Here is a 9,488-nt window from a genome sequence, read left to right as displayed (position 1 = left end):
TTATGTGAACATGGGGTATATGACCACCAATTGTGTGTATATCCAAATAATGGTGTAGGGCCAAATCAGAGGCCCAACAGTAGTTTTTTTTTATAGATTTTCTTAGCAAAAACATGGTATGGGCCACTAGGGGTGGAGAATAGCAAATCAGGCCCAAGTTAATTGTCCAGTATTCACGCAATTACCAATAATAATAAAAAACGAAAAAATAAATTAAAGAAAATTAAAAAGAAATTGAATTGGGGAAATTAGGGTTACTTGTTGAGACTATTGGACTTCTTCTTCTTTCACGAATGCGCGGCGTCGGAGCAACCTCCTTCACCGACTCTCTCCGATTGAATCTCCACCGTGAGTCGATGAAACGAAACAATATCGTCTCGCCAAGAACACAGTGCCGCTCATACCTTCTCAGTCTCCGCTCTCTTTGTTCCAACCATCATCTCCGATTCCGATTTCGTTCTCTATTTGAGTTCCATTCGAATTTGATGCTTCTTCGATGTCGTGGGGAAGATGATTAGTTCAACTGTAAGTCCGATGAGTTCTTTGACGCCTTGCGTTCAACTCTGTTTCTTCTCTTCTTCTTTCTGAGCTCGACTTCACTTTGATACGATGCAGACGAATCGTGGCGGAGAAGTGTTGTTTGTAAACATGATGACGATCGATGAAGTGTAGTATTGTTGTTCTTCGTGATGCAGAAACAACGTGAAGGCTTCTTGAAGAATTAGAGATCATGATTGGTTTGTTGGAGATAACAGGTAATGATTGAAGATTGTGTTTGAAGAATGAGATGATTGAAGGTGATGAATCCAGAAGGTTGAAGATGATGCAGAGAGGAAGATGATTGAAGAATAAGGATTAGGGATTTTCTGAGGATAGAGATGGGTGGAGAGTGGTGTGAAGATTGATGATGGTGAAGAGGATGTGAAGAATGGGAGAGATTGAAGGGAGATGAATGTGAAATGGAGAAGAATGGTTCAAATCTGAAAAGTGGTGGAGTGTATGTGAGCAATGGTGAATCCCTGAAAGTGGTGAAGACTGTTCTGTTATATAGATGCCTCAGGTTAGTTCCCAATTGGTTCAATTCTGTTTTATGTTAGAAGGTTAGTTAGAGACTGGTTTGAGTTTGTTAGGAGAGTTAGTGGTTTGTTGAAGTAGTTTGAGAGGAGAGAATTAGAGCCCTAGGATTGAAATTCAATTATGGATTGAAGGGTGGATATCGAAGTTGGTTTAGAGGTTGAGAATTAGTTATAACTGTTTGGATGAGCTGAAGTTAGTTATGATTCTGTTTTTCTCTTACTGACAGTTATGATAGGTAGTTAGAAGTTGGCAAATGATTGGTTAAATTGTTTTTTCTGTTTGAATACAAATGGTAGGACTGATGTAGTACGTTAGAAAGGGTATGGTTTTTAGTTTCTTTATGTATATGGTTTTCATGGCTCTGTAAGGATTTAAATTGGTGTATGTTGGTTTTCTGATATGCAGGGATTAGTCGAGGGATTTTTGTATTGTTTTGGTTTATTTGGAATGGTTCTATTTCTCATGCTTGTATGCAGACTGATGTGGGGTTTTATTTGTGGTTAGGTATGCGGTTTGAATGCTGCGGGGATACCTTTTTGTTCACGGCGAGACTTTTGGCTTGGTGCAGTAGCAGTTTTGGTATAGCAGAGCTGTTTGGTATGATGCAAGTGGTAAGTATGAACACAGCATGACTAATGTTTGTTTGTTTGAAACGGTTCACGAATGTAGTAATGTATGCAGTGGCTGGTTGTTTTTGTATAATATATGCAGTGGCTGGTTGTTTTTGTACGATGCAGGACCGGTACATGGTTTAATGGGAAGCGAGGGTTTGTATGCTTTTGAAAATGGCGGGTAAGAATTTAAAGGCAGGATTGATTCTAGCGTGTGGTTTTAACAATGGTGTGTGTTAATGTGTGTATGTATTTGGTTTTGTAGGCTTGTACTGTGTGATGGTTAATTAACTTAGTTAAAGGGCTTTTATATGAATATGTGTGGCAGTGTCTTAGTTTTGAAATGGTGTGAGTTTGGTTTTTTGTCTCTGGTGTTTCACTGCAGTATTTAATGCGCTTAGAGATGTTTTGAATGTTGTGACAACTTGCAGGACTCTTATTTATACATGTATGGTCATGATACTGATGTGATTTGATTTTGCAGGTTGGTAATGTGGTGATGATGTGTATTGTTTGCAGGTCTGGAATATTTTGGTTTTGTGCAATGGGTGCAAGGTGGTGAAGTCGTTTGGATATTCAGCAGTGTATTTGAAGATAACAGCCAATGAACAACTATAGGTCTTCAGGATGACAGTTTGACTTTGGTCAACAGTTGACCAAAAAGTCAAACGTAGGTCAAACTTTCCATTTTGTGTGCTTTTTGATGTAGTTTCAGTTTCTTTCTCTTTTCAATGTACTTGGATGAACCCCGAATGTAATTTGGCCTTGAGAATGTATTATATTTGAAACATGTAGTGAGACTTGAGCTTGAACCATGTAATGATCCTTTTCTTCAAAATGAATTTTGACTTTGGTGTCATTTACTTCTCTCAATGCATGAATGCGAAAAAAAAAGAGTCGCACTTTAATCATCAAATTGACAGTTGACCCAATATCTTGCAATAGAAAAAGCGAACTTTGACCAATGGTTTGCTCAAACTTCAAATGAGGATGAGACCAAATGGGACCTTAGGGTTGGAATGTACCACCCCAAGGTCACATAAACCTGACAAACGGATCCATGCTTGGGAAATAAATTTCAATTCAGCGAGACTCTTGACTACCACAAGATTATGGAAATGAACCCTAGATCAAGAACCCCTTGTAACTGGAAACCATCTGAACACATGCCTTTCAAAAGACTAAGCCAACCACAATCCTAAGTGCAGGATACCCTTTATGAGGAAATAAATAACCTCGTGCCAAAACCCATGTGAGTCTTCAATTTGCTCCATGATCATTGATCCCATGCTTTTAGATGTTTTAGTTAATGAATGAATGCATGATATGTTGGATGACCTAATGGAGAGTATGTACATGAATGCAAAGCCTAAGCCAGTTAGAAATAAAGGGGTAGGACAAATTTGGGGTATGACAGAGACTCATCCTTGTGTTTCAAGAACTTTACCCATGTCCAACGGCTATAATCATCTACGATGACTAATCCATATTTCTTCCCTCTGACAGATGCTGTTTTGACTGGGCCAAATAGATCAATGTGCAGAAGTTCTAGCGGCCTAGAGGAAGAGACAACATTCTTAGACTTGAATGCAGGTTTGGAAAACTTCCCTTTCTGACATGCTTCGTAAAGAGCATCTGATTTATATTTCAGATTAAGGAGTCCTCTGACCAGATTTAGTTTGTTAATATGAGAAATCGTTCTCAAACTAGCATGGCCTAATCTTCTGTGCCAGACCCATTGCTCTTCACTAACAGACATAAGACAAGTTACCTTCTGATTCTTAAGATCTTGAAGATCAATCTTGTAAATGTTGTTCTTTCTCTTGCCTGTAAATAGGATTGAGCGATCCTTCTGACTTACAGCTTTACAATACATTTGTTTAAGATTATGTCATAACCATTGTCACTTAATTGACTTATGGACAATAAGTTATGAGCTAATCCATCTACTAGCAGAACATCAGTTATGGAAGGAGAGTTACCAATACTTATAGTTCCTGAGCAATTAATCTTGCCCTGCTGGTTCCCTCCAAACTTAACTTCTCCAGTAGATTTAAGCACCAGGTCTTGGAACATAGACCTTCTTTCCGTCATGTGCCGCGAGCATCCAGAGTCCAGGTACCATGACATGCTTTCCTTTGTCTTCTTTGCAGCCAAGGATATCTGCAACAAGGATAATATTTTCCTTAGGTACCCACATTTTCTTGGGTCCTTTCCTGTTAGTTCTCCTCAAGTTCTGATTGAACTTGGGTTTAGCATGATAAATAACAAGAGGTACAGGATGATATTTCTTAGTTTGAGTTACATGATATTTTCTATTTTGTGTCACATACTTCTTAGTGTGTGTAATGTGAAAGCTATTCGCATGTGATTTGAGCTTAATATCATGGGAGTGGCCATACTTGAACTGATCATACAAAGGCTTGTATGTGATTTTCATATCATCTACAGGTTCAAGTTTGTATGGGGTTTCACCCTTATAGCCTATGCCAACTCTCTTGTTTCCACTAACAGCTTAATAAATAGAGGCAAGTTGACTTCTTCCAATACCTCTAGATAAAAACTTTCTAAAACTCAAGTCATATTCCTTAAGAATATTGTTCAAGCTAGGAGTTGACTTTTATGAACCAGAAGATGATTCAACATCTTTGGATAATTTTAAAACTTTTTCCTTTAGTCTAGAATTTTCTACTTCAAGCTTCTTAGTTTCAGATTCAAATAGCTTTTTTAGCTTTTTGTATTTAATACTAAGCTGAGCCTTGAGTTCCAGAAGTTCTGTTAAACTGGAAACTAACTCTTCTCTATATAGTTGAGAAAATACCTCTTCAGAATCTGATTCTGATGTAGATTCTGATCCATCATCAATAGTGGCCATGAGCGCAATGTTTGACTGCTCATCTTCAGAGTCTGATTCTGATTCTGATGAATCTGAATCATCCCAAGTTGCCATAAGACCATTCTTCTTCTGGAACTTCTTCTTGGGCTTCTCCCTCTGAAGCTTTGGGCACTCACTCTTGTAGTGACCTGGCTCTTTGCATTCAAAGCACGTGACCTTCTTTTTGTCTGATCTTCTAATTCTAGAAGATTCTCCTCTTTCAGGCTTCTTGGAACTTCTGAAGTTCTTGAACTTCCTTTGTTTGCTCTTCCAGAGTTGATTTACCCTTCTGGAGATCATGGACAGTTCATCTTCTTCTTCTTCTTCTTCTTCTGATTCGGACTCTTCAGAATCTTCTTCTTTAGCCTGAAAAGCGTTAGTGCATTTTTTATTAATAGACTTTAATGCAATAGACTTACCTTTCTTTTGGGGTTCATTAGCATCCAGCTCTATTTCATGACTCCTCAAAGCGCTGATCAGCTCTTCCAAAGAGACTTCATTCAGATTCTTTGCTATCTTGAATGCAGTCACCATTGGTCCCCATCTTCTGGGAAAGCTTCTGATGATCTTCTTGACGTGATCAGCCTTTGTATATCCCTTGTCAAGCACTCTTAATCCAGCAGTTAGAGTTTGAAATCTTGAGAACATTGTTTCAATGTTTTCATCATCCTCCATCTTGAAGGCTTCATACTTTTGGATTAATGCAAGAGCTTCAGTCTCCTTGACTTGGGCATTTCCTTCATGAGTCATTTTCAATGATTCATAGATGTCATGGGCAGCTTCTCTGTTTGATATCTTCTCATATTCAGCATGAGAAATAACATTCAGCAGAATAATCCTACACTTGTGATGATTTTTGAATTGTTTCTTTTGATCATCACTCATTTCTTGTCTTGACATCTTTACTCTTCTAGCATTTAGAGGATGTCTGTAACCATCCACAAGAAGATCCCATAATTCACCATCTAGACCAAGGAAGTAACTTTCCAATCTATCTTTCCAGTATTCAAAGTTTTCACCATCAAATACTGGTGGTCTAGAGTATCCATTTCCATTGTTATGTTGATCATTTGAAGTAGAAGTGGATGTAACAATATCAGCCATAGCGTTTTTCTCTTCCTGAGTCTTTTTCTAACACGGTTAAGTGCTTTCACCTAGAACCTTTGCTCTGATGCCAATTGAAGGATAGGAAAACACTTAGAAAGGGGGGGTTTGAATAAGTGTGACTTTAAAAACTCTTAAGATAAAAACAAATAACACAGTTATTTTTATCCTTGTTCGTTGTTAACGAAACTACTCCAGTCCACCCCCTTAGAGTGATTTACCTCAACTGAGGATTTAATCCACTAATCAATCTTGATTACAATGGTTTTCCACTTAGATACCCTCTAAGTCTTCTAGAGTATTCTGATCACAAATTGATCACTCTAGGAATACACCACTTAGAAACTTCTAAGTCTTCTAGAGTCTACTGATCACAACTTGATCACTCTAGGAACCTTTTACAAATCAATGTAAAATAAATGTTTACAAGAGTATTCAAATGCTTCTTAAAAAAGCTATAATCACAACTGTGATATTTCTCTTAAGTTCTAAGCTTAAATCTCACTAAGATATTACAAGTGAAGTGAGGTTGAAGATGAAGTTTGAGAGATTTTGAATTTGACAGCATTTCTGTATTTTTGTGCAAGAGTTGTGTATTCAGCTTCTCATCAGAACTTCTATTTATAGGCGTTTGAGAAGATGACCGTTGGGAGCATTTAATGCGTTGCGTGTTCCGTACAGCTCTACATTTAATGTTTCACTCTTTTGTCTACTACCTCGAGCCTTGCTTTAACTGCTTCTACTGACTTTGCCTTTTGTAGCTTCTAACGTTCCTTTTGTCAGTCAGCGTAGCCTGTCATCTTGTACTTGCTTCTGATTTGATGTTTGTAGATACAATGTTTGAATAATCAGAGTCAACCAACTTGGTGCAGAGCATCTTCTTGTCATCTGACTTTGAAGTGCTTTAGCGTGATACCATAAGAACTTCAATGCTTCTGCTTCTGATCTCATGTTCTTCTGATGCTTCATAGGCCATGTTCTGATTTTGCTAGACCATCTTCTAATGTCTTGCGAGAGCATGTTCTGATGTTGCATTCTTGAACCTTCTGAGTTAGTGCTTCTAGCGTTGAATTGTGCGTAGTCCTTATATAATTCCTGAAATGGAAAATGTAAAGGATTAGAGTACCACATTGTCTTATACAAAATTCATATACACTGTTATCATCAAAACTAAGAATATTGATCAGAACAAATCTTGTTCTAACAATATGTTCGTTATCATCAAAATAGATCCTGAACATAGATTCTCAATCTTGTTCTAACACAGTTGAGATAGTAGACTTGTGATTTGTTGGCACCCAATTAGCAGCCCCAATCTTATGCAGCATTGCATACTTTATGCTTAGTTTACCGGCAGACAATTTTCCTTTCAAAGGCCAACTTCTGACTTGATTTGCAGTTATAACTTGGCATACCTTGTTATCAAAGACTTCAAGCTCAGGTTGAGTTTCATCAGACCTTCCCAAGAGGTTGTTTATCACAGTGGAAGAGAAGTTAACACATTTGCCTCTTACAACCATTTTTTTGAATTCCTTAGATCTTTTGTCACCACACTCTTTAGAGAGGTTCACTATGAACTCTTTTAGTAGCATTTCATAGCATTTACTCAGATGGACAATAGTTTTTATTAGGCCAGCAGCCTCAATCAAGTCCATTATGTCCTTACAGTCACGAACATTTTGAGCCAATTCCCTCTCAAGAGCCAATCTCTTTTGATACACTAATTTCCACCTGTTTGCACTTGCAGCAAAGTGGAAGGATACATTGTCAATGGGAACTTCAGGTACACAAGTAGCAAGCTTGCTAGTTGTGGGCTTTTTCTTTAATGGAATGTCATGGACATTCACTTTAACATCAGACTCGGATTCTTCAACAGCTCTTGCCATCCTCTTCTTTGGAACAACCTTGCTCCAAGATTTTGTGGGGTCAACACCAACACTTTTAGCCACAGCTCTGCTCTTTATAGGTCCTGCAGAGGTACTCTTCTTCTTGACAGAGTCTTTGGAAGGGCTTTTAACATCAGCTTTCTTCACAGGAGAATTCTGAATCACAACTTTTCCTTTTCTCCTAGTCACGAGCCTTTTGGCTACACTAGGGTTCACAGTAGCAACCAAATCATTGTCAGAGTACTCATTTAAATCCACAACATTTGTACCTGTTCCAGCATCTGCCCTTGGACTATCATCAGCTTCAGAATTTCCGATGTCATTGACATCCTTGGTGACATTGATGTTATCAGCATCTTCTTGAACCTCTTCATTGTTTTCCTCACGAGGGTTGAATGATGAGGGATTGGAGCCCTTAGTATGAACACCCTCCTTAGGTCTTCTTGCATGTGATGTTATTGGCTTTGTAGTCGTTAAATCATCAGCGCTAATCATCCTCAGAGGAGATACATTGAGAGCCCAATTAGGGTTAGTTAACTCATTAGGTGTTGCAGAGTCGGAGATGGGAGACCCTTTCTTTGAGGAGGAAGCATTCGGTTGTTGAGACATCTTGAGATCCTTCAGAGAGCTTATTGTGATACAATTGTGAGGTGCATCGGAGTGGTTCAAACTCAGAAAGGTATTGTTGAAACCAATAGAGTAGGTTTCCATCTTTTGTAGAAAAATAGGAGTAGGAGGGAACTTGACAGAAAAACTAAATAGGGGAAGTTTCAAATAATGGATATTTAAAAAGCCCAAAGTGTATTCCCCTAATAGGATTAATTGCTATAATTCTGTATGGCTGCAAATACCTAACATACCTTTCACTTTTTCAGAGTGATTTTCATATACGGTCTTGGTAGTACCATCAGCAATAGGAAGATCAGTAGCCACAAAATGTTTGATGTTCTGAAGTTTCACAATGTTGCCAACTGATGTTACAGCATTCTCTCTAACATTGCAACTAGAGGAGCTTTTTGACTTATTGCTCACACTTGACTCATTAGCAAATTTTGATGTTAAGCCATTTGTTGTGACATCCTCACATGCTCCTGAGATAGTTGGCTCAGTTTCTTTTAGAGCATTAATCTTCCTGGTTGCTTGTTCGTTAGATCTTGTGTCTTCTAACTTTCTTTCCGTATTAGCAGTCTCTTCCATGAGATTTACTCTTTCTTCTATTAGTATTCCTATACTCCCGTACTTTTGCACACCCTTTTCTTATTCATTAGACATGTCTCAGTAAAGCCAGCATCCAGTTCACTGATGGTGAGGTCTCCAACATATGATTCTTCATCAGATTCACCAGATTCATCATCCTCTTGACAGTCATCCTTGATTTCTTCTCTGATCATGGAGGAGGCAGAGGAGTAGTTTGAGGTGTTAGGCTCCCATAGGATGCAATTATCCTTAGTCCTAAATCCCTTCATGACTTCTTCATTTTCTCCATTTGTGACAATACATTCTTCCTTAGTGAATCTAACATTGAACCCTTCATCACACAATTGGCTGATACTTATAAGATTTGTAGCCAGTCCTTGTACCAGCAAGACATTATTCAGATTAGGAACACCAGGACATCCTAACTTGCCATCACCTTTGACTTCTCTTATTTCTCCATCACTAAGAGTCACATAACTGGTGCCATCAAGTTTGATGTCTACTAATAAGTTCTTTCTTCCAGTCATATGATTTGAGCAATCACTTTCAAGGTACTAGTCTTCCTTGGCAGGCATTCTTATAGAAGTGTGTGCTACTAGAGCAACACTCTTAGCCACCCACCGTTGCTTCCTGTTAGGAGTATCATGTTTAGGTTTGGCTTGATGTGTTTGGTTGGGATATCCAACTAGTCTGAAAGAAAATGGCTTTATGTGTCCAAATCTTCCACTATAGTGACAC

At 38.3% G+C, this 9,488-nt stretch overlaps 1 protein-coding gene across 1 annotated transcript; it reads right to left on the bottom strand.

Annotated features, from left to right (window-relative positions):
* Positions 1-6,914: 6,914 nt before the first annotated feature.
* LOC131597352 (uncharacterized) lies at positions 6,915-8,264 on the bottom strand. The gene has a single exon (XM_058870057.1). The coding sequence runs from the start codon at positions 8,262-8,264 to the stop codon at positions 6,915-6,917; it is 1,350 nt and encodes a 449-aa protein (XP_058726040.1).
* Positions 8,265-9,488: the final 1,224 nt, after the last annotated feature.

The sequence above is a fragment of the Vicia villosa genome, linkage group LG4 (genome assembly GCF_029867415.1).
Source record: "Vicia villosa cultivar HV-30 ecotype Madison, WI linkage group LG4, Vvil1.0, whole genome shotgun sequence".
Taxonomy (NCBI): Eukaryota; Viridiplantae; Streptophyta; class Magnoliopsida; order Fabales; family Fabaceae; genus Vicia; species Vicia villosa.
Note: the sequence above shows the minus strand (reverse complement) of the source record. Positions and strands in the feature narration are given on the sequence as shown.

Coding starts and splice junctions, on each gene's coding strand:
- LOC131597352 (XM_058870057.1), bottom strand. CDS start 8,264: ATGGAAACCTACTCTATTGGTTTCAACAATACCTTTCTGAGTTTGAAC.